Source organism: Sphaeramia orbicularis, chromosome 24 (genome assembly GCF_902148855.1).
Source record: "Sphaeramia orbicularis chromosome 24, fSphaOr1.1, whole genome shotgun sequence".
NCBI classification, from domain to species: domain Eukaryota; kingdom Metazoa; phylum Chordata; class Actinopteri; order Kurtiformes; family Apogonidae; genus Sphaeramia; species Sphaeramia orbicularis.
The window spans coordinates 42,965,389-42,992,046 of NC_043979.1; the positions used below are offsets into that span (position 1 = coordinate 42,965,389).

General features: G+C 36.3%; 1 protein-coding gene and 1 non-coding gene across 2 annotated transcripts in view; one reads left to right on the forward strand and one right to left on the reverse strand.

The window, feature by feature from the left end:
- The window catches only part of LOC115415195 (DNA (cytosine-5)-methyltransferase 3A-like), a 78,610-nt gene that overhangs the window by 39,569 nt on the left and 12,383 nt on the right, over positions 1-26,658 (forward strand). The window contains 8 exon segments of the mRNA XM_030128694.1: positions 17,649-17,852; positions 18,432-18,590; positions 19,971-20,078; positions 21,574-21,721; positions 23,162-23,305; positions 23,488-23,532; positions 24,673-24,752; positions 25,585-25,697. Coding sequence (XP_029984554.1) covers positions 17,649-17,852; positions 18,432-18,590; positions 19,971-20,078; positions 21,574-21,721; positions 23,162-23,305; positions 23,488-23,532; positions 24,673-24,752; positions 25,585-25,697 — 1,001 coding nt within the window.
- Positions 8,622-8,702, reverse strand: trnas-gcu (transfer RNA serine (anticodon GCU)). Its single transcript has one exon. It is a non-coding gene; the product is annotated as a tRNA-Ser (tRNA).

The window sequence follows — 26,658 nt, forward strand, 5'->3', positions numbered from 1 at the left end:
GGTTTTACACCTGGTGTGATGTTCAAGGACGTCAGGACACCCTTGTAGGACCAAATGAGGCTCTGAAAGGTTAGTTTCGTCTAAAAAAATTACCACCAAAAAACAAACCTATTTGTCACCCCTGAATCTTCATGCCATGCCAAGTGTTCCTCTAACTAGACACTAACCAGATGTGTTCAGCAACAAAAGTCTGATGTTATGGTGCCATGAAACTAATTTCTAGGTCCAAGCAGTCAATTATACAGGAGCTCTTTCGCTTCTCTCTTCATACTGATTCACCAATTAGGGTTGAATTAATTTATTTCAATCAAATACAGTTATTAGTGTAAGTTATTTGCAAATTTCCCCATCTTGTCTTGTCTTGTTTTGTCTTAGTGCAATTTGAATTATCTTTACAAGTGTTTTACCTGCAGGAGGTCAAGATATTTAAGTTTTAAGTTTTTAAGATACTTTCATGTAAGATCCTGGTCAGTTTACAGTAGGAGATAAGAAGTGACTTCACGGTTTAACTATCAGACAACAATAATCAGATTAATCTATCAGTTCAGAATAGTGTGACATAACTGCTTTAGTTCCTTGTCAGAAAATAAATGAGTTTTGTCAGACTCCGACTAAATGACAAGTAGGTCAAACACTTCAATTAGAGGGCAATAATGTCAGCTTTTTATAGAAACTGCATGAAGTAGAGTGATTTCAAATGATTGACTCTACATGACATGAATCTTGTGATTCCTGTCATCAGTTTCAGGAGTCAGTTTCACAATAGCGAGACAGTTACACACAATTTGTTCACATCAGCAGATTAGTTCATTCACAAACAAATAAAATGCAAAGACAATGATTAAATATAAGAGCATTGTTAACTGGGAACTCCGAAAAACTGAAAAAAGTCATCACCTGTTCTCAGATGTGCCAGACAAACTTTGCACTACCTAGAAGATACTCCCCATCTTAAAATATAGGATGCAGTACAGGAATAGGAGGAGACTGAGTCGCTGTTCTGAGATTTTTGTGTAAGTTTGATGTAGATTTTGGACAGGACTGGAGTGTAAATCCATTCTTTATTATTTTATTATTATTATATTATATATTATCACCCACATTGATCTGTTTCTTTGTTTTAGGGCTCTTTCATCGTCACTTTTAAGTAAATACAAAGGTAATAGAAATAAAAACTGCTACAGAATAGGTGTCAAAAGACGATATAGAAGGAAAATGTCGGGAAAGGAAAGAAAAGGTCATGGTGATGTTGGAACAAGGAAATGAATAAAAGAGAAAGACAGTTAAGTGACATGAAAATGACGAAAATGGTCTGATAGTGATGAGACGAGTGGTTGAAATAAGAGAGACGTGGTGTGTTTGTGTTTGAGAATGAGGTGAAGTCAGTGATGGAGACAGAGGTTAACCAGTACCAGGTTTCTGCCTTTGTGAGTGTGTATTTACTCTGTCAGTCCGCTGAACTGCAGCCAGCTGTTAACACCCTCATCAATATCCCATTGCACCACTTTCTGAAGGAAACCCAGCACCTCTGCAAACACTTTTCCATTTTGGGATTAAAAAAAAAAAAAAAGAAAGAAAAATCTGGCATCGTTTCACTTTATGTCTAAAATTACAGCCAAGAAAATAAATACTGAGTTGGGGTACAGTGCGCCGTGTATTTCAGAGTGTGTACTTTTCTCCCGCTCTTTGAAAAAACTCTGACTTAACCTCAATTTATGCTGATTAAATTTCCCACGTCACACACAGCGGAGGCCTCGTTGTGACCTCTAGCTGTTATAAACTGAAAACCACATGCATGATTTACAAAACTTAAACCATTTGATCAGAGATGATTTGGATTGGCTTGAAGTTACTGTTTTAATGAGACATATAACATCTATGGTCAGTGTTTTTAACTAAAATGCCTTTTCATTTATCTTTTACCCATTTCCAACAGCTTTGGTTTCTTTTTACATTCTTTCATCTGCAGTGTTCATATATAGGCTGAGTTTATGGGTCTGTAACTAACAAGCACTTACATTGTTGACAATATTCTCAATTGATTATTTGATTTAAAACTCTGTCAAATGTCTTCTTAGGTTCATAGCCCAAAGAAATTCAGTTTTCTCTTCCAGGAATCAGATAATTCAATCCCAGAAATGTATTATCAATCATCAAAATACATTTTTTCACCCCCGTGCAGTCCAGTTACATCCACATTTCACATAGAACATATTGTCTTTAATGTGTGTGATAAAATGAATGATGAATGATGTTTATTCATGTGTTAATGGGATGATAGACAGTTATTTTCATCTATGTTTAATCTTACTGATTATATTCTTGATTAATAATTGGTCTAAAAGATGTCATAAGATGTTTCCCAAAGTCTAAAGAGGAAATAAGCAAGAAAATATCTTTGTACTCTGAATTTCTGCTTTTGTTTCCTAAAAAAAAAAATCACTCAAACAGGTTCTCAAAAGATGCACCTCTTTGAAAACTCTGTAAAAACCTTTTGGATTCTGTAGAAAGTGTATCACATCAAAGCCCAAAGACTTGACTTTTGGAAATAAGTGGCCAGCAACAGTGCATACATCTTATAAAACATGAAGCATTGTGTAGATTAAACAATCAGCAGTTTATTCAGTTGTTAAATATGGTCAGCCTTAAATGTTAAGCAGTAAAATGCAGCATGCACATGAATGCAACACTAAAATGAACCAAAAACGTCATATATGACATAAAGACAGCGACAGGGACCAATTTAAAACACTTCCAATTATTTTGATGATTAATTCATCATTTCTCAAGCAAAGTGCACACATTTCATAGGACATCCCCTCTCAGATGTGAACACTTGCTGCTTTTCACAGAGAAAACTGAATATTTGGTGGAGTTGGATGAATTTCTGACATAAATTCTGGGATTAAACACGTTTTGGCAGCAATCTTTTTTCAATGGTCAAATAAACTAGCTCAAACTTAAACATGTACAGTAGTAAAATGAATCCAAAACCATTATGAATGAGACCATTTTACTGCACAATAAACTTTTTTTTTTTTACATTAAGTACATTTTGTTGATAATTCTCACATATTACTTAAATAAGGTTTTAATCGAAACACTATTAATACTTCTATTTAAATGATTGATCCTCCCACTGCTTTTCTTCTTTTCTTAAACGTTTGAACCTATATTGTTTGTCGTCTTCTCTTTTGTGTTTCTGTGCTTGTATAAATCCGTTTGGATGTTTCGTGGTTGGCATCGATCACACATTTGCATTAATGCAGCCCACAGGAATGCGCATCACATCCTCATGCACACTTTGTGAAGCGACTTACAGAGAAACATACTGTATATAAAAATATACTTTAATAGGAAACATCACCAGGGCTGTAGACGGGATGTTGGGAATACTGGGGTCCAGATTCCCCCAGGAAACCTCCACCCACCTTCAGCCACAAACCAGAAGAAATCCAAAAGAAATTTCACTTTCTCTTACTGATGGGACAAGGAAGTCTTGCAGCTGTCTAAATTATATTTTACATATTTTGCACATTTAGAAGTATACTGTCATCTTGTATTTCTAAAGGATATTGGATTGTGTTTTATAAATCTTAGCTGCTTTTATAGGTCGACCAATAGTGGATTTGTTAAGTCAATAAAATAAAAAAATTTTAGACAAGGAAAAACACCATATGATCTGACTTTTACTCACCCCAGTAAAATGTTATAAACTCACCATAATTAGATTTAATAAAAACTGGATAAATGTAAAGCTAGCTGTAAAAGTTTGGCATAATATTGTTAAAAGTCCACTTTCAGTTTCAGGTTGTTCATGGTTGTTTAGATTATTCACGGTTTTTGTAATGTAAACATTTTCATCATGTGATTTTACTTTTTTCACACTAAAATAAGTTATTAATAAATTAAATATAAAAAAAATACCCGATTTTCAATATAAAATGGAAAGAATAAAATAATAAATAATGATAAATTACTTAGGAAAGGTCAGATATAGAGAAGCTGACACATAAATAGCTCTAGGTCTTTAAGGTTAAAACTCTACTGTGGGTGGAGCTCTACTTCATTCAGAATATCCATACATAACACACTTTTTACACGATAATGAAATGATGGAGTCTGGAATAACAGTGAATATTAGTAAACGTGTCATGTGACCACAGAGCTACACTTCACAGTACATGTGTGTGAATGTGAGGTCTCGACCTGACACATCCTCCTCCCTTGTCAACTCTGAGGCTTACCTAACCTTTGACCTCCGTGCATGTACACACAAAGAGGCTGTATCGGAGTCTGGTCCTTAGTCCTCCAGTCGTCATCACCCTTAAACCCCCGCGGCTACCAGACATCAGTCTACACCACTACTGGCTGTGTGTTCACCTAAACATCTGTTAGGTGATGGAGCCAGTAAATCACACAGTCCACAGACGGCCAATCAGCACTGAGCGAGAGGGTTAAGGAAGGCTTTAGGGCGAGTGTAGCCGAGGAAATGCACACAGAGAGAGGAAAGTGTCGGAGGAGGAGGAGGTGAGAGGAAGGCAGATGAAGAAAATGACAGAGAGAAAAAGGGAGAGGGAGGCGGAGAGGGTGCAGTTACAGAGCTGCCATGTCCGGTCTGTAAGTGATTTACATTTTTTCTTTTCCATGTGTGCATGTGCAGCAGTGTGTGAAGAAATGTATGCAAAAGGATTCTTCTCTATAAAACAGGAAGTGATACAGGCTGTTAAGTTATTTCATGGCTGGTTTGGTTTTAATACTCGACAGGGTTTCATCTAGTGTCTTTTCTAATGCTTTCTGGAAAGTCAATACCAAGTGTTGCATGAAAACCTGTTGAAAGTGACATTTTTGTCTATTTTATAACGTTTAGTCATGTAGTTTTGGTGTTTTTAGCTTTACAGAAATTTTGCACTTGTGTTATTGTAACATTTAAGACAATTTAAAGAGTTTCTCTGGCCTGGAAGTAGGAAACACTCACTAATATATTAACTTTTATCTTACTCCTTAGTACAGAACATAAGTAAAACATGGAAAACAAGGAAAGCATGCATTGAATTCTCAATGTGTCCAAACTTTGTCCTTTTGTCATGTGTTTACTCCTTGGTTTTTGTGACTTGGATCAACCTTTGCCTGGAAGTTGCAAAACCCTCACTAATATGGTCACTTATGTCATGTTCCTGAATACGTAACATAATTGAGGATTTTTAAGGGATAGATTCATGGTTGTGGTAGCTGTTATCATGTCACTGTTGGTGAAAAATGAACAAAATAATAACATTATAATTGCATAATAACATCTGCCTTTTTCCACCAAAGAGAAAATGGAAAACACATCCATATTTATATAAAACACATCAAGATCTGAAAACATCAAGTGTCAAAATGATTAATCAGCCCTATTATATTTCATTTTTGGCTATTTTTTTTATGGATTTACTGATTTGTTTTTGGTGATTTCTGGAAATTTAGGACTTTAATTAACCATTTAAAGTATTCTTTTGTTCTGAAAATACCAAAATAATTCATCGATGACACCGTTTTCAGTCTGATTGGTATCTTCAGTAGGTCAAAAGCTTTGAGAACTGGAAAATAGATCCATGTTTGTCCAGGTTCTATCATCGCAACACTCATAATGATGAAAATCTAGAAACATAGAAGAAACTATAATGCCTCAGAATGTAAGAAAATACTGAATCTCAAAATGTGAAAAGTTTCATTTTAATGAAGGCATGTGCTGAATATTTTTGGATAAAACTCTTGAGACAGCTATGTATTTAAAAATTAGAAAATACAGAGCTTTTTTAGTCTTTCAAAGCAATTTATGCTGAAATCTTGTTGCTTAGTCCTGATGTCAGCTTTCACAGTTTTCAGCACTTAAGTTTTTTTAGAATAATCTGCATAAATTACAAGTTTATGGTTGTATCACAATGAAAAATAAAAGTTCCCATGTCCCGTTGGTGGAGACGTTCGCGGTGAAAGTCGGTTTTAAAAGTATTAAAAGGCAGGGTTGATTTGGTGAGCGCTGGTGTATGTTTTTCTGTTTACTGCTGTTTCTGCTTTTTTGGGAAAGATGAAGATTAAAATTTAATGGTGTTCTTAGGTTTTTTAAATTCATCAGTGGGTGCAAAATATAATTGCAGAACATTGCCGAGTCACTGAATTAGAAGCCTGGAGGGTAAACATCCAGATTAGTATGGTATCATCCTTGAACAAACAAGAAACAGAATTGTTTTTCAGCTCATTTTATTACCAGATGAAGTTTTCATTCAGTTTTTATGGAAATGGAGTCAAAACATGAAACTGATAGTACTGTAAATAACAATAACTTTAGTATTCATTGTTTTCTGTTTTAACTAAGGAGGCAGCAGTTGTGAAATTCACGCTGTTGTTGTCATTTATTCCCACATTTGTTTGAAGGAAACAAAGGAATCTTCATTATAAAATCATTGTATGATCACACATTTATGCAACAACTTAATATAACACAACAGATAAAGCCAATGTTTGACTTGCATATTTGCACATCTTTTTAACAGTCAGCACTAAATATTATTTGGTCCTTTTTGTCACTTTTTTGTGTGGAAACAGGGGTGTTAGGGTTAACAGTTTCAATATTTTTGCAGAAATAGATAAATATTGGTGTAAACCTGGGTATGTAAATATCTAAAATCAGTACATACAGAATCAAAACTTACTAAAATAACTTTTGCTTTTTGTGTGTTCTTTTTTTTGTGTGTGTTTTGCTCTAGCTTTGCCAAATAATACCTGTACACAGATATGATGGTATTGATAGTCTAAAATTATGGGAATTTGAATTCTCTCGAGACTCAGGAAAGTAAAAGTTTCTGCTTTTTTGCATTAAATAATTGTCATGGGTGAAAACTGTATGAAAATAATTTTTTCAGATACATGTTTTATTCTTTTTAATGGAATGTCCTTTGCATCGAACAACAGTTTTTCATCTACATAGGACTCTGGAGGATTTTTTTTTTTTTTTTTATTTCAAATTGTAGCATTTTGTTGCCCTACCTGCGTTTTTCTCAAATTAATACAAAAAGCTATAACCCAAACAGCCCCTAAACTTCTGATAACACAGAGAAAACACTGATAATTATGTTTTTAACCGACAAACAGCTCTGTAGTGTAGGGTAAAGTCTGGCATGTTTTTGTTTTGTACATCCATCAGACGTGCATTGCGGGTATAAAAGATAAGTTACATGTTCAGTTACATTGAATAACTGGCTTTAAGAGACCATGTGAACTGACAATTACTGCTCAGTAAAATATTTATAATCTGAAAAATAACCTCAAGCCACTAGATGATGATGTCCAATCTGCTCTGTTGTCCGTTAATAGCCATCAGACAGGCCTTTCATTATAAGAGACCTGAAGAGCCTCATGGAAACCCACTGATTGTTTGTCTTTAACGTGTCCCACGGCTGTGATCAATGCTAATGAACGTGCACTCTCTCGGTGTGTTACCTATTGACAATGTGAGAGAGGGTCTTCAGTGCTCTTTTAATGGTCGTGTGTGTGTGTACGTGTTTGTGAATCTGTGTTTGTTGAGCAAGAGCGAGTTCATTTCGAGGTCAGGGTCAGTCACAGTCATAAAGGAGGCGGGGTTTAAGAAATGGCTCATTGGCTAGGTCGTGGGGTGAGAGGTCAGAGTTCAAGGGGGCGGCACTAAGAGTGAAAACACTGACCAGGCCACAGGGTTCATCAAAGTTCAAAGTTGTAACTCACAGTGTTACAACCTCACTCTGTCTTTTTACCCCCTTCCTGCATTTATTTTCTCCACACATGAAAACATATAAGTCTTAGATTGCAGATTTTTTATCAGTCAAGAGTAGCAGTATTTAGTTGCAACTGCACTTGCTGATGTGGAATGTACTGTATGTGTGTTGTATGCATTATTGATCACCGGGACATGGACTTGGGTTAACAATTTAAAGCCACAGAAGTTAAAAAAAAAACAAAAAAAAAACAAGAAATACCACTTAGGTATTCATTTTGTTTTTTTCCCTGCCTGGATAACTTAGTAATGTGTAACCAAGGCTGGATTCATAGTCATAATATTATGAATTCTCTTGGTAAAAAAATGACACAGATACTTAGAAGTCAAATACAGGACTTTATTTTTTTCAAACACAATAGGAGACAATAATTAATCTTGATGCCCAATGCCATTTGGTGTAAAATGTAAAATAGAAGCAGAGAAAATAAGCTCACAGATACTGATCTCTCCAAATCCTACACACTGGATCTGTAAATTGTTGCGCATTTGTTGTTGTTGTTGCTTCTCTGACTTTGGTTTTCTTTTTGGTTTCTGTAAACAGATCTGTGGGAGCAATTTGCTGTGAAATCTTGGATGTTGCTGAGTCATAATGTCAAGTCTCATGGTGTAACATTTTTGTGAGTTTATGGTTATATCAGGGTGAAAAATAAAAGCTGTGGTTGAGATTTTTGTGCTGAACTCTAGTGTTGATTTGGTAAAACTTCTCATCATTTAGTTGTTCTTTGGGTAAGACAAAGCATTTTTTAAGTAAGTTGTTACAGTTTAATGTGTATTGACACAGTCTAGAGTCATTACACAAGTTGTGCAATGAATTTGCAGAAAGCCTCAACAAGGATGGGATTTGAACCATGCATGCAGAACACAATGGATTAGCAGTCCATCACCTTAACCACTCGGCCACCTTGTCTGATATAGTTAGTGGTGAAGCTGCAGTTTGCACCACATTGCCATGATTTGTTGTAGTTTGTTGTGTCTGTTTTTCAGGATATTAACCTGGATCAACTCTCAAATGTAGAAGGAGATAAAGATAAAACACCTAAACACTGAATGCTGCTCAGTAGAAAATGGAATGAAACGGAAGATAGAATAGAAAAGTTTTGAGCTAGCATAGAAACATGATGCTCTTGTACATTTGTAAACAGAAACAGCTCATTCTAATACAAAGAAAAGACAATTGTCCATATTTTCATTTGACTATACATGAATTAAAATATGATACTGATTTTCTTTTTGTTGTAATTACATGCACCTAAATTGTTCTGTAATTGAGCTGTAAGTTAACACAAGTTCATATGTCAGGTCCTCTTCACACCTTTGGTACAACAGGAAATAAAACAACCCAAATATAGGCTTGGTTTCTGTTCATTTCCTTCTAGCAGACAGTCATGCAGGTTAGAGTTTGTTCCACCTAGTGTTGCACAATCACCCCCTGAGGTGGTGGTACAGCCTGTTAGCAGTAAAATGTCAAATGTAAACAGTGAATAGCATGTTTGATGTCTTTCTACACGCATACTGTACAGCTGCTGAACAACACTGACACACCGTCCTTGTCTGATCCACCATTCGCTCTGCATGAGATTGTAGTTCACCAGGAACCTGATCTGAACGAACAAGGCAGGTCTTGTAGCTCCTCTGTGTACTCGACATAGTATGACTGATTTAATTAGATGTCAGTCAGTCTGAGCAAGGTTAGCATGGCTATAGATACATACAGCTTTGGAGAAAATTATTAGACCACTGTGACATGGTGTTGAAATGTGTTTTTGTCTCTTTCTTTGAGGATCTTGGTGGAGTCAGACTGTATTTTCTTCCTGCAGGTTGTAATAAACATCCTCCTGTTGTCTGATAGATGTCTTGACCTTATAAATGTAGCCGAAGCACATGACTGGTGCTGGATTGTAAATTAACATCACTACTAAAGGGGAGTAGCAGGCTTCAGGATAGAAAGTTCTACAACCAATTTCACTGAGTCATTTTTAAAGGTATTGTATGTAGCATCCATATTCCAAACTCTCACTAGCAGGGGTCAGTCTGGTACCAGAACCCACTTAGAACAAAAACCACCAACAAATCAACACCACGTATCCACAGACTGTATCACTCACTGAATAAAATATAAAGCTCATTGTTTCCACACATTTCTATGATGTTATCATCAAGTTTTCTTCTTCAAATTAAAACCTATAGATGCTTGTATTAACAGTTGCTCTAAATCATACTGTTTCTTATAATCTTTTATGTGATGTGTCAGCTGATAGTTTGCATCATAGCTCTGTTAGTTTAGCTCTGTTTTTAGACAAAAAACAGCCACAGTAAAACCACAAATCACCTCAATTTTCGGTTTGATTTGTGTTGTCAGTCGCTGAACTAAAGATCTGTTTGGAATTCAGCAAACAAGGTCAGAACTGTCACAGTTTAGTCTGAACCGTGGATCAACAAACAGCAAGTTAGCAGAGATAATAACATCCCATAAAAACTTTATACCTTCATAAGCCTCAGAATGAAACTCACCTGTGTAGAAGAAATGCTGCCATTTCAACATCAAACTCCATTCTTTTCATTTAGAGCTCTGTCCAGCTCTAAATGAAAAGAATGCTTCTAGATTTTATCACTGACTCACTTTCACCAATTCTAAAAGTGTTTCTTAGTGGTTGCTCATCTGGTCACTTTCTGACGCTTCCCCATGGGTTAAACAGCAGAGTGACTCAGTACTCCCTCTCGTGGTCACATAAATCCCCCAGCCTCATCTCTGGACATAAATTCAGTTTGTATCTCTACAATCCAATACATTGTCATCTTTGACACTAAAGATAATTTATGGGTTTTTTTTCACATTTGAAAGTAGAAATTGTATATATAGTCAAGCAAAGCTCACTTATTGGTACATATATTTTCATGAAGATCCTGATTGGAACTAGTTTCATGAGTCAGGTCTGTTGCTTGCCTGATCAACTGATAAAACTCTCTCTTTCATAGTCAAGTCTCACCTTCTGTTGGCTCCTGAAATTACAATTTTTTTCTTTCCAAATTGGGATTTTTTAAAGATGCAGAATATTCTCAGAAGCCAGGGTTTGTTTAAGAATTTTCTCTAATCACCACAAAACTAAAAAAAACCTGGAACTAAATGGTAGTGTAAATGCTGAAACCAGAGCTTAAATTAGGCCACTCAGACAGTTAATGCGCTCTCAACTGGCCTAATTGCTCTTCTTTTTATAGGTTAGTGGGTGATTTAAGTTTCTCTTGACTCTGTGATCACTGTGACTGACTGCATCCTCTGTATTTGTCAGATATAAATGATGGACACACAGGTATGAAACCCATCATGGAGCCTAATGCAGCAGTAGGAGATGATGAAAAATGGATTGTGTAGCTGTGATTGATGCTCTCGACAGCTGTGTGGGCTGAAAACAAGTGACGAATTCAGCCCACCTTCCTGGTGCAGCTAAAGGGCTGACTGGCAGCTCTAAACACGCCAAGAAATAATAGATTTGTACTGTGTGATAATGTTGTGTGTCAAAGCTCCAGACGCATCATTAATGTGTCCAAGTCCTTGTTATATCAAAGTACTATGTGTCTGTTAATGAACTGACAGTAGCTAGTGAGGGATGAAAAGAACTATTTTTACAGTGTAGCTGGCACTCGCATGAGGGCAATTAGTTCATATATATCAATTGGGTTTTGAAGCTTTTTAATATCATCACATTATTCTCATTGTAGAAGCCTTTTCTGATGAAAATGTATGCAATTGTGGATCATTTGAAAAAGGATGTTTGCAAAGAATTTTCCTATCTATTTAATTTATTCAACCTTTGAATCCCATGAGAATGAAGTGTCTTTTTTGAGGGAGACCTGGAAAAGAAGGGGACCTTTATAATCGAAAAACAGGCAAAAACAAAAGACATAGTACGAGACAAATCCAGCTGGAATAGCAATTAAACTCTTCACTTCCATTGCTTTAAATTCATCCACAGAGGCAAAAATAGTTTAGTTGTAAAATGTTCTGAAGGTTATTGAAAGACCAGGAAGTAAAATAAGAGACTGCTGTTCTTCTAAGGTCTGTATAAATCTTAGGAACTACATTATGCAGCTCAGTGTGCAGAATATTTATGAGAAATTTAGATTTTGAGTATTTTTGCAAAAAACTGACACAAAAACAGAACTAATACAGGCAAACATTGTATAACAGTAGCAATGATTAACATGCGTGTTAATAAGAAAAGAAAAAGAAAACAAATAAAAGCAGGAAAATGAATACCAGGAGAAGAGAAACAGAATAATAAGGAGGAAAACTCAGCACTGGCACTCAACTCCACAGTGAGTCTTCAAGTGTCCACAGTACAGTTGCAGGTTTCTTCATTATCTCAGATTTCGGTGTTTCTCTCATACAAACCTGAGCAGATGCATTCAGACATGTCTGTCATCACTGACTCATCCACATCCCTGAAAGCAGCACAGCTTCCTGATGGATATTCAATCAGAGAATGTTGCCAGGCAACAGACAGCTTCACCCAGGAGGTGAGATTTTGGATGAAGCCTCTTAGCAACAACTACATGGATTTTAATCAGATGGTCTGGTCCAGATGCTGGTCAACAATAGAAACTGTTCATAACCAACAAAACATTCATGATTCCTTTGAGGGAGCAATAAGGGAAATAATTAATTGTAATAATTCATTACTATTTAATGTAGAAGTATTAGAACACAGCATATTGAGATATCTGGTGGTTCTGCATCTGAACCAGTGGCTCACAGAGTTGTCTGGAATTCCCCAGTTGTTAGAAGCTGTCAGTGTTTCTTCAGCAGCAATAGAATCACTGAAAACAGACTTACATATGCTCCCTATCATACAGCATTAAAACCAACAACCCATACATTAACACAGTCTCCATTTACATTGTAGACAATTTAATGCGTTTAACGAGAAACTTAGTGGATTAGATAGGTTTAAATGGTGATATTTCAAGTTTTTATTCAAGTCCTGACATGCAAAAAGATGTATATTTAGTTTAATGGGGAGTACAGGTTGTGTAACCCCCCCAAACAGCCGTTGTTGCTGTTTACTGTTACCTTGGATTTTGTGATTAACATTGCAACCCAATTGGACCGTGTTGAAAAGCATCATAAAATGCATAAAACATATAAGAGAGGAAAGAAAAGACACCTTTAATCAGATACTTGCAAACATTAAACCTCAAAACTACTTGGAATTAGTTATTAATGTCTTTAAATTATAATTTTTATAGCAATATGGATGTAAAAATATTAAAAGATAAGAATTGACAAATGAAAAAGACAAGGGTGTTTTTTAAACACGTTCAGCCTGCAATAGTTAAGTGGAAAATAGCAATGAGCACAGGGTGTAAATATTAGAGTAAATAATTAGGAGGAAACATCTGCAGCATCAAACACTTAAGATATGAAAACTCTCACCTCAGAAATAATAATTTTAGTCCAATTACAGTCAAACTCTTTAGAATCTGTGTTTTGTTTACTTGTTGGATGATTTTTTGCTGAAGCGTCCCAGATGTTTCCCCTCACGCTGCATGTGTTTGTGTGTGTGGTCTGTCTATGATCCGTGTAACAGGCTGATTAGGATTTTATGAGGTCAAAGGTCAACAGGAGCGGGGCAGAGTGACCCTGTGACCTGGGGTCAAACTGAGGAGAGAACTGTCACGACCTGACACTCACTTTTACTGGTTGGATTTATGCTTCTTTTGCTGTAGGAATCCAAATGTTGTATTCCCTTTTGTGAATGTTTCTCAAGCGTCACATGTCGGTCAGTTAATGTCCATGCTGCTTCATTCATTCAGGCCATATTATTTTTATTTTCATGACAAAAAAGAAAACTCAAATCAGGTGGAAGCTAATTATAAAAACAATTAGGCAAAAGAAAAAAAATAAATCAATGCTCAAAAATTAACTAAGATCATCCTAATCCAGTGAGTGTGATTTGTCAGTGAACTTTTATAGACTCAACTGGATCTCAAAGTTACAAAACCTTTAATTAAGACTTTAGCATCATCCACTCCAGTAAACACAACAGAACATCTCCAACTGAGAAAAATCCGTCTGTTTCCATCTGTGTCAAGCTTTTTAAAAGTAGCAGAAACAAACTACAGCTGTACTGAGAGCTTTCACTGAGTACAACAGTTATTAGAAAATAAGCCTATCAGGCAGCTACCTCAGGATTCTCTATGTAGGAAACACCAAGTCAACACAAGAAGGAATTTAATTGGGATTATTGATTATTGAAAATTCTCTCTTAATGGAAAACTCCCCCTTAATGCTAGTCCATATATTAAGAATGATAGTTACAATAAAGTTGTTTTTAACATTTGGTAGATTTAACTTTATATAATGTACCATTACACTGTTCTTTCTCCTCCTCCTCCTCAGCTTCCTCCTTCTTCTTTCTTTTTTCTTCTTCTTCGTATTATTATTAGAAAAAAATCCCCGGCGGTTTATAAACTCCTTAAAATGATCTCCATCTCAGCTTGCTGCTGAAACAGTCATAATACTCTATTCAAAGTCTGAGCAACATTTCAGAGGGAACACGTCAAGCGTAGAGTTTTTTATTTGCACAGAATTTCATGTCAGATACTTAAGAGTTCTTCCAAAAGCACAAACCTTGCACTTCTAGTCGGCAGGATAACACTGAGATCACTTGCAATGATGTTTCACTTTAACTTCTGTGTGTGTAGCTGTTTTCTTTTTATGTTGAATTGGTGGTTCTAAGTGATGCTGGGTGCGCATGACAATATGAAAAAAGCACTTATTAATTTGTTAGCTGAAACTGCAATCCCTGGTTAAAATAGAGTAAAGAGAGATAAACAGGACTAAACTTTATTACTTGTGACATCTGGAGCAGGTTAATCGTCTACTTAACCTACTTTCTGGAATCCTGACAGTGTCTGTATCTCAGTCAATGGAACTTGGCATCTCAAGTAAAATCATCCAATCACATAAAGATGAGAAATAGAAAGCAATTCTGATTTATTCTTTAATTAATCCTTGGTCATGTGATAGACAAATGTTTTAGGGGACACATACACAGTAATGAGGCCAACGCTGCAACCAGGAAGTGAACGTATTCACATAGAAATAAGCAAATACAGTGAAAAACAACTTTTGTAAATGTTGATATGAACTACAGAACACGCATGCATTGTACTATAATGATTCAAACATATTATTATTATTATTTTATTTGAGGGAAATTTTTGATGCTGATAATATGTTGAATTCGCCCCTTCTTCTCCAAATAATTTTAAGTATGGGCAGCACCACAACACCACCTATGGACCAGAGACAACAAGACTATCCCTCCTGGAAACTTACCCTATAATGTTACCCACATGTGGATTAACATGCAGAAGGAATACACAATACTAGTCAACACACATCCTCTCATCCACTGTTTTTGTTTTTATTTTCATGGCTTTCTACATCAGAACTATGACAGCACATATGGGATTATGTAGTAAACAAAAATAATGCTAATAGTTTCTTATAGCTTCCATTGTTAGCATTGGTGGACTGCTATTGTCCGAATAAACACAAACAGAGAAAAGCTTTACTAAACCCGACGTCCTGCAAGTCAAGTAAATATTGTAGTTAACTGATCTGACATGGAAACTTGAAACAATAACCTCCGGTATCTCCTCTCCAGCTTCCTGTTTTCCATCAAAAGCTGGTCCCTTCCATTCTGTCTGTTCTGTACGTCTCCTGCTTTATGATTTAATCCTATTTACTCTCTTTCTCTTTGTCTTCTTGCTCTCTCTCTTCTGAACCCATTGAACCCCCCTCGGCTCCGATACCGCACCCTTTCTCCCCACTCGCTTCCTGTTTAGAGGAACAATTAACGGATTGTTCCTACGGCCTGGGGCACTGAGGCCTTGATCTAGAGCAGCCATCGCACATCAGCTGGAAAGATCCACATTAAACGTCAGCTGTGGGATCTCCTTGAAGGACACGAGCTGAATGTAGACCAGCAGGATAGGGCAGGAAACTTATGATAAACATGTGAGGAGATGCCAGAACATGAGACAGACATGTTCAACAGCAAAGGAAAGAATGTCACTGAGAAACACAGACCTCTGTAAAACACCTCTCTATATACAACGGCAAATTATCATGATGGAAACAATTTATTGCCTTTATTTATTATCATTTTACTACCTAAGCCCTTACTTTTAAATTAAAGGATGGATGTTGATATTGGAAAAATGTGTGGTAGATACAGTAAATGTCCACATTTAAAGGGGTAGGAATGAATTGAACACTCACAACACTTGAAAAATGTTGGTTAAACTGTTTATTAATGTTTATATGCAACCTTTTATCATATAAACTGTGTTTATCATATAAACTGTGTTAATATCTTCTAATTATATGCTAATAGTACTGTAAAAGTAGTAATTCCCTACCAAAGTGGAGAAGAGATCATTTTGTATTATTTATTAACTTAATCCACCAGTTAATATTTCCCTTTTAAAAGCAAATGATTAATATATGAGTTTGTTTTTGTGGGCTCTTGACATTCAAAGCTTCAAATAACGTTTGTCAGATTGCATTTTTTCTTACAAACTGCAGGAAATATAAAGTCATTTATATGGATAAAAACCCAAATAGTCACATGTAAAGCAGCTGTGAACTTCTTTCCTGAACAAAAAACATGATAAATGCGTGATCCATTATCTAACAGATTGAACGCAGTGGAGGAGGTTATGTATGTAGGAGCTTACCCCCCCAAAGGGAAAAACAAGTGTTAAAAAGTCAGCCATAAACCATGGTGAATTCCTCTGAGTTGGTGTTGGTAAATGTACCGTACTGCAGAACTAAGGAGTTAGTCACAAATAGCAAAATACCACAGTTCCCACAGCACATTTATTTGAAAAATAAATGCTCTCAGTGCAGGTTTAAGAAGAGGAAAACTCTTTTTAGCTGAGTTTATTTGTTCTTTCCTCTGTAAATGATCAGTTGCTTCACTGCATATGCATGAGGGATTTTGTTTATTGGACATTTTGTAAAGAGCTCTTTACTTTTTGAATTTTGTTTTGTGGAGCATACAGTGACTTTAAGTGACATGGTATCAGTAAAGTAGAATTTTTATTCTGTATCATATAAAGCCGATTGGAATATAAAAATGTTCATAAAACTCAGTATCTTGATTATAATATAATAAAAAGACATCATTTTTTTCTGGTTTAAAGACGGATTTTTGGAATTAACTAGAAAGTAGAGGGTAATTTGTAGTTTTAACAAGATGAAAACAAACACAAAATGAGACAAAAACAATGAATAAGACACAACAAAATGAAAATGATGTGGAACACGAGACAAAAATGCATAAAACATATAACAAGACAAAAAAGCACATCTGCATTCTCCTATTAATAATTTTTTACACATTTTGTTCATTTTCAAGATGGCTGTGACATAAATGCTGTCTTTTTCAACCATAAACTAAAAATAAATAAAGGATAAAAACAATGTAAAAGAAAGCTATTTGTGGGTCTAAATTGTTCAGATAAGAATAGTTCAGAAATCTCGTGGTAGAACATACAAAACTATCAAAAACATTCAGTAAAACATCACAACATGTAAACAGTGTTTAGACAAAGTAAACAGAATAGATGCTAAAGACAAAAAAAACCCAATATTATCATGGCCGCAAATAAATATTAGCATAATGTAATATGACATTTATACTGAAGCATGATATAAAATTATATCCCATTAATTGTGGAGTTAAAGAACATGGGACTAAAAACATTACAGCTTAAGAAGAACGAAAGAAACTTTCTGTACTTGTTCATCATTTGACCTTTGACCTCTGTTCTTCCTTCACAGGCAGAGCGTCGGGCTTACAGGGAAGCTGAGATGAACATGATGGATGACCTATCAGAGGGCGACTTTCACAAAGAGGAGGAGCCTGCCAGCCCGGCTCCACCCCCCTCACAGCAGCACACAGACCCCGCCTCTCCTACAGTTGCCGTAACGCCGGAGCCAGTTGCCAGGGGAGACCAGGGCACGCCCAGTGAGATAGAGTACCAGGTAAGAGCCAAAGGATGTGTCCCAGATTTGGACTATTACTAATTGGGTTTCTGTATGAAATATATGTTTGTGATAAATATGTTCACTGTTCACAACACAAAACTGACCTTTATCATTTCAGGAAAGCTAGCTTTTATCAGAGTCACTTTCACCAACTCTAAAAGTTGTTTTTTAGTGGTTCTCATCCCATCTGGTCACTTTCTGATGCTTTGGTCAAAGGCCTTGGGGTGTTTGTTTTCCTCATCAAGGGAGACCAGTAGTGACTCACTACTCCCTCTAGTGGTCACATAAATCCCCTGGCCTGTCAGTGTAGATTAAGTCAGTTCATATCTCTGCAATCCAATACATTGGCATCTTTGGCAAAACTTCAAAGCTCTTTATTCTAAACACTCTTATGACAATATTCTGTCTTTATATACTAAAAATACTAAGGAAACTATGGTCAACTGTTGCAAAAACATGAAACCACTATGCTCTCAAGTTTTTAAATGGTTGTAGAAATTCATGCAGGAAGTGGTTATGTAGTTTGTTTGTTTTTGTTGTAGTTACATGAGTACACAGTGTATCTCCTGTCAACAGGATGGCCGGGGCTTTGGCATCGGTAATCTGGTGTTTGGGAAGCTGAGGGGTTTCTCCTGGTGGCCGGGCCGGATTGTTTCCTGGTGGATGAGCGGCCGGAGTCGAGCTGCAGACGGCACTCGCTGGGTCATGTGGTTTGGAGACGGCAAGTTTTCAGTGGTGGGTTTGACTGGATAACAGTTTACAACATGACACAGCGCAAGATGTGGGACATTCAGCTTTAAGGGAAAAACGTCTTCTGACAGAAAGAGGAAACAGCTCCTATTTAGGGAGTGAGTAGTGCTCCTACTCCTCCAGTTAAGATGGAGTTTTACCTCATTATTGCAACTCTTTTTGAGTAGATTAAAAGCTTAAATGAAAAATATCCAGTTTTGATAGTTTTAGAGATGCAATGACAGAAAGAACATCCAGATAAGACATTTATAAGACTGTCAAACTCCAAGCGCATCATGTTTATCAGCTATACAACTTAATTTTTTCTCACGGCAGGGTATTTCTGTCTTTTTCTCCAACTTTTTTTCATTCAGAATTAAGTAATGATCCAAAGATTCAAAATTGTTTTCTTACAATCCCAATAAACTGTTGGAATTGTATGAAAAATGCAAATTAAAATAGGTATCACTGGTGTAAAAGGCTCATATTTTATTGTAGACAGAAGGACCACATTTAGGCTGTAAAACGTTCAAGAAAAGGGTGGAACAGGAGCAATTTAAGGCTGATAATTCATAATATATATGGGTAAAATATGTAGCCCCACAAGATATTTTTAAATTGTGCAAAAACTCTTTACTGGAGAAAGTTTTTTTACTGAAGTCTTCTTGGTTGGTTTCTAACTACTTAATTTTTTTTCTTGCAAGTATTTTTGTATGTGTGCTTTTGCACTTGTTTATAAATATTCTTTGCACATTTTTGAGGGGGTACAAAAAAAGAAAGAAGTCAAAACTACATCTTTGCAACTGAGCAATCTTTTGTCATTTCTGAACATCTTGAGCTTGGAACGAAGTGTACAGTGTGAAACAGGTAATTGTAGTCATGATTTGGTCCAAAAGCAGCATCCAGAAGATGTCTAGTACTGGGCTGATTTGAAAATAAGTATGAGAGAAAATTATTGACATGTTTAAAAACAATGTCCTCCAAAAAGAGAAGGAAAGGATTTGGATATTTGAGCCTCTATGGTGCAGAACAAAAGGAAAATTTTCAAGGTTTCTGGATGGATTTCAGTGTGTAAAGACACTACATACAGAACCAGCATTCATCTAGACCTGATAGAACCACATGGGTCAGGATTACAGCAGAGAACCTTTGTCATGAACTACAGTAGAGTGACACAGAATGTGTGGAGCATCTTCTTCAGGCCCTGAACGTCTATCAGATAATGTGAAAGAAAATGGGAAATTTACAAACTATTTTGTTCTGCTTCATGGTTTTAATATTATACTTAAATCAGTCAATACACAATAGAAACCTCTGCCATTTCAGCCATTTTTAAAAAAAATTCTGGTTCCAGTGATTAATCCATGTTCTGTGTGATGTTTCCAGGTTTGCGTGGAGAAGCTGATGCCTCTGAGCTCATTCTCATCCGCCTTCCACCAGCCCACCTACAACAAACAGTCCATGTACCGGAAAGCCATCTTTGAGGCTCTGCAGGTAGAAACGCTACTTAGAATGATCTTTAGTCCATGTTAAACAGGTCCAAAGGCCACGTTCTTCTGGAGGTTTGGACTGATGTCATCTGTGGAGGTGTTGTGTGATCTAACTCTGCCCACAACTGAAGTGGGAACACATGAGCCATCAACGAGTCATTTCTACTTTTTAATCAAAACAGCAGAGTATAATCGTTCTCCATTAAAGACAAGCAGTGAAGAACACATGTACAGCTATAGTTACCGTATTTATCTTTTTCTTTGAACTTATTTTACTAATACTTGGACTTGATACTTGGTGCACAGTGTTTGTGGAGAACATTAAATTGCTTATGAACAGGTGTATTTTCTGTGCCCAAAGACGTCTTATTTTGACGTTAGCACACAAATGCCTGTCTCAGTCAACAGGTTGTTTACACACGGATAAAGAAGCCTGAGGCAAAGTGATGTTTTCTGTAGCTGTTCCCAGAGAAACAGTCTGTTGAACTGACAAATCATGATATTATACTGAGCCATGACGTGCCTGCAGTTAGCTTCATCATGATAATGCACTGTTAATACCATGTAATTTCGTTTCGTTTTTTATCCCCAGCATATACTGCCCAGGGATATATCAATCAGTCTGTCAGTGTGTCCGAGCAGAACAAACCCATTTTTAGATGTGACAAAGGGACACATTCACAGTGGCATTGCTTATATGATTCAGTACTTCAATAATCATAATAAATATCACAGTATTTCCATATGTAGTTGCATTATTTTTTTTTCTAGATCTTGTATTGATGGAGAATCAGATCTTCTCCATCCCAGAATCTCAATGTGGTTCAGGTGTGGCCTCTGTGGTGTCCAATCCGTGTAAAATGATGTCTCATGTTCCTGAACCACTCTTTAAAAATCTGATCCCAATAAATCCAGGTATTGTCGTCCTGGAATATGTCAGTGTCGTCAGCGAAGAAAAAATCCATGGATGTTCAGGTTCAGCTGACCTGACATAACGTTGTAAACATAAACATGTCCAACTGAACCCACCCCAGATCATAACACAACCCCCACAGGCTTGTACTGTTGGCACTTGGCATGATGGGTAATCACTCTGGAATAGGGTCAGTCTAGACTCATCAGACCATGTGACCTTTTTACATAGAAACTCTCCATTCTTTATGCTTTCTACAAACTGGTATTTGTTTAAGAAATGAGAAGCTCCTCACTGCATCAGTTAAATTGTCAAAGAACTGAAACATATTAATCACTGCAGTAATTATCCAATGGAAGGATCTGCTTTATTAAATCTAGGTGGCAACTTATTTTTGGCAAGACTTTATATGTAGAACTGCCTTTCTCAATCAGTCATTCATTCACTGAAACTTGAAGTTGGACTCTTAACCACACAAAGCTGTTATTTCCTTTGTGAGTATGTCTAGTGTCCCCCCTTGTGCTTTAGTCATTCATTAACACATGTTTTAATGAATGTGTACCCTTTGTGTTCGTGTCGTGTCCAGGTGGCCAGTGTGCGAGCTGGGAGGCCCGTTCCTTCCTGTGATGCCAGTGATGATGCAGATGGGGTGGAGCTTCAGACCCGAGAGATGATCGAGTGGGCAATGACTGGTTTCTTACCCAGTGGGCCTCAAGCACTGGATCCTCCAGAGGGTATGAACACAGGGCTGTAATGTCAAACATCACCACAAGGTCCACACTACATAATGACTACATCTACATCATATCCCACTTGTATGACTAGGAGAATAGTCCATTCAGAAAAAGGCTTTATTCAGAATATCAAAGCAGAATATGCTGTTTACATGACACCTGTCAAATACAGAATAATGTAAATGTATTCATTAAGGTCACTCATGTCGGTAACAGTATAACATCTCATTATAATCCATCATTTGTTCTTATTTTATTAGCACCCCCTAATTTCTTGGATTATTCTCTTAAGTAGAAACAAATCTTACAAGTGATTGAAAACACTTTTTTTCCCCAAGGTAAGAAAATACATCTCATTTTCACTATTCAACATAAGAAAACACATTTTACAACTGGAAACGTGATTATTTTATATAGAGTATATATAAATTAAATATAAATATAAACCCGCTAAAAATGACAGAAGAAAAAGGAAACATAACAGAAAGACCCTCAGAAAATCAAGTCTAAAGATAAAACATGACAACATGATCACACAATAAAGCTATGAAACAATATGATTAAAACATAAAACAATGGACTCACATGTAAGTAAATCTTAAGGCGTTTATAGAGTTTAAGTGTACCTTCAGTGACTGCTGTGTCTGTGAATGGATTGAGTCGACTGGACGCCTGTCAGTGCACCTCTCCAGTTACTTGTTGAAGTCTTGGTTGTAGTTGTGAAACCCCTCCTCCTATCCTCATCCAGTTGTCAGCATCACAAATAATTTTCCGTTGCTGTGTTTTTGACTTTTCCGTAGCCCCAGTACTAATCATATGTTTATTTGAGTGTATCCAAAGTACATGGATTTTACTAATACTGACCCAAAATCTGTTTTTTAGTCAGATCTTAGATATTTGAGCTTTATCTGCTGATATAGGCCATGGCTGAGGTCATCATCTGTGTTTTCAGTGCCAAATGATTCTTTGGAAAGATTTAGTCCTCAGGTATTGATCTATTGTTTCAATATTTTTTTTTAATTCAAGAATTTTTTCAGTTATCCAGTAAAGCAGTGCATGCCTCCATGTTGTCTGTCAGGCAGTTTATCCTCATTTTGTTTCCAGATCAGAACTAGAAAAAGCTACTCCAGAATCTACTAAAATTCTCTGCTGTAATATAAAGAAAACTAAATTAGGACCACTTTTTGATTTGTGTATTAGCTGTGGGGAAATGACATCCATTGATGAGTAGACTAAAGTAGATAATGGAGGTGATTTGTGGTTTTACTGTGGCTGTTTTCTGTCCAAAAACAGAGCTCACAGAGCTATAATGTAAACTATATAAACATGTAATCAGTCACTTTTAAATGGATGTGACAAACCAAACATCCAAATATAACCGCTATAAACAACATATTTCTTAAGATAAATGTATGTTTCTGTTGACTCTTCTCTCCACAGAGGAACAAAATCCATATAAGGAAGTGTACCCAGAGATGTGGGCGGAGCCTGAAGCCGCATACACACCTCCACCTGCCAAGAAACCTCGCAAGAACGCAGCGGAGAAGGCGAAGATCAGAGAGGTGATTGACGAAGGGACCAGAGGTAAACAAAACATTTCAGAAGGTGTTGCTTATATTCAGGCCCATATGGATATATATGTTAGGGTTATATTTTCTGTAGAGACACACAACTAGTGATAATAACGTAGCTTATTTTACAGCCAACAATAGAATAAATCATTCATGATGGAAATTATTACATGCTGTCTTTTTTTTGTTTTCTAGAGAGACTCATATTTGAGATCAAAAAGAAGACCAGAAACATTGAAGGTAATGGTTTCTTACATTATTTGTTCTTAAATGTGACAGAAATATAGTTTTTATCAAGTTGGTCAGATCAATACAATCAAATGGCTGTTAGAGTCTTCAAATAGAGGCTTCTTATTTGCAAGCTGTACCTCAAATCACTAAAATGTTTCCACCATAAAGGAGATTAGACTTGAAGTAGCATGTTGACCCGTGGGGATCCATGGGTTCTAGATGTGGTAGTTTTTATGCTGTTGTGTATTTGTGCATGCTGTACCACATTTGTCCAGCAGTCACCGCCAATTCTTTGTGGGTATAGCAATGTGATTGTAAGGCTATTGTATTCCAAAAGTACTAATATCTCCCAAAATATTGGTCCTATCAACTTGCTGTTTTCGCTAGTCTGTTCCTTGACCAAAAATACATAAGTATGACAAACTGCAGCAGTCAGCTCTTTCTGGATATTATGCGAGTCCCCAGACACGCATACACGCACATAGAGGCCACTTGGCTTTTATAATGTAGATGTGGTGATGTAAATTTTATGTAGGTTTAATTGAAATGTGGGAAGGGCAGTGATGTAAAACAATGCCTACAGAAAGGTTTGCTGTGATTCAGTATTGAGTTTAATGGGGCTGTCGGGCAGAACTCCTGTCACTTTGAGGCTCATGGTTCAGAGTCTGTAAGTCACTGGGATTTGGGAGTCACATTAGCTTAAAGAGGACAAATGAAGCTACATTTGTGGTAAAAATGGTAAACTGGTAGTAAACAGACTCAGAGTAATAGTAGTCTTAAAGAAAAGTTTTAAACATTTCCAAGATCTCCTCCGTAGTGATAACAGTGTTGAATACAGCAAGCAGGAAAAGCATTCAACTTAAACTGTGGTTTCATAAATACTGTAATAGATATTGAGGTACTGATCTGTCGTCTGAAGTGTCATGACCCAATTAAAGTTTCAACCATGTTTGTATGTTAAAACATCACAAAGTAATGTAATGATCACTTCACAAAGCACCACCTTTGGAAAATCAATGCAACTTTTTTTACTGAGTTGATGAGTGAAGTCATAGCTCACTTTTCCTTATGTTTTCCATACATTTTTATTTATACCTGCTTATACTTGCACATAAATTTGGTGTGAACATGTTCGTCTGTTTTGTTCAGATATCTGCATCTCCTGTGGAAGTCTCAACGTGTCTCTGGAGCATCCTCTGTTCGTTGGAGCCATGTGTCAGGGCTGCAAAGTAAGACACTGAAACCTTTGTTTGTAATTAGTCCGTATGATGATCTACTGACGTAAAGCTGTATTGTGTACTTTCATCATTACATGTTTAAATCTTCGTCTATATTCACTAGATTACCCTCATTTGAGGAGGATATTTGTAAGCACCTTTTTAACAAATGATAGTATTAATATTTATACATTTAATTTAACAAAATGTACACCAATATATACATTTTGATGGTATTTTAACTGGTAATGAATAGCCAAAATAATATACATATTGATTGAATGCATCAACATCGAGTGGGGAATGGTTCAGAATCAGGTTCATTTCCAGGTCTAGTTTTCACAGTATGTGGAGTTCTGTCACTAAGTTCTCAAAATGACCAAAGATCTGATTCAATACAAGACTGCAGTTTTATTATGTTATTTACTGTCATATGATTTATTTATTCCTTTATCTCAATTAAGAAATTTTATACAGATAGAATTGAAACTTTATTCTCAGATTGTTGGGACTTTTTCTCCAAATGTCAGATTTTTTTATCCTCAGTCCAGACCCTAGTGATCCATCCTACTTATGTCCTTGCAAAGATAATTTTTTTTAGTTTTCATTCATTAAAAAAGATTATTTAAAGATGCTGAAGTTGGTTTAATAAAGGTGTGTTTCCTCTGACTGCTTAAAAACCACGTAATTAATCAATATGTGAAGAAAATAAAAGGCTGATTAATACATAATGAAAGCAACACATAAACAGACTTTCTCTAAAGGTTATGTAACACATAATTACTTATATGAACAAGCAGACACATACATTTATAATACTAAGAGCCTCTTGTGTCTCCTGCAGAATTCCTTCCTGGAGTGCGCTTACCAGTATGATGATGATGGCTACCAGTCCTACTGCACCATCTGCTGTGGAGGCAGGGAAGTGCTCATGTGCGGCAACAACAACTGCTGTAGGTCAGTGGAAATGTGTGCGTTAGCGAGCAGCAGCCACCTTTTTCTGTGGTCAAAACACTGGTTTGGGTTTCATATCAACTGCAGCAGTTTACCCGCGGACGTCGAAAGATGACATATGGATCCTTTTGTTCCCGTTGAGTCAGCTGAATCACTAACAGCTTTATTTACTTCATGTAAATACATAGATCACAGTTGATTTTGGCATCAAGCCTCCAACCTCATCACTGAAAACATAAACCAGTCTGAGTTCAGCAGAGATTGAGAGTGTTGACAACAAACTGACCTCAGATTGCACCAGGTTCAGCCTCAACCCACAGTAATGAAGCAGTAAATCACCTTCAACCAAGGTCAGACAGTAGAGTTTCCATCTAAATGTAAATGCAAATTTCAATGACATTTTTATTAACTTAGAAAACGAAAATGCAGATATATGTGCTTTTCCATTCACTACTGGTTCATCATCAACATGGTGTAAAATTTGTCCATTAAAACTGTTATTTCATACAGTAACATAGAACTAGAGCTGTTGATTTTGGAGCTGATGGATGTAAACGGGGTGTTATTCTTGAACCAAACCTGTGATCTGGATCATATAACGTTTCAGTCTTTTTCAGTTTGTCAAAGCCTTTTACAAACATTTCTACGTCATACATGGCAGTCTTTATCTGCTGTTATCATTTAGTACCACATTTTTGTTTCTTAATTAACTCAAGTGGCTGTCACAGTTTCTTCTTCTGTTATTTTTCCAGTAGATTAGATGTTTCACAGCAGGTGGACACACGTTATGCATATTTTTAAAAAAAATTAAGATTCTGATTACATTATATGAGCCGTGTGAACATACATTTTATCTGTGGCATTGTTGAAGAGCTGAAAACTATGAAAAAACAGCAGAATTTAAAAGTATACACCTTCCTTCTACAGCTCTTTCCTCTCAATGATAAATTAACCTGACATTGTT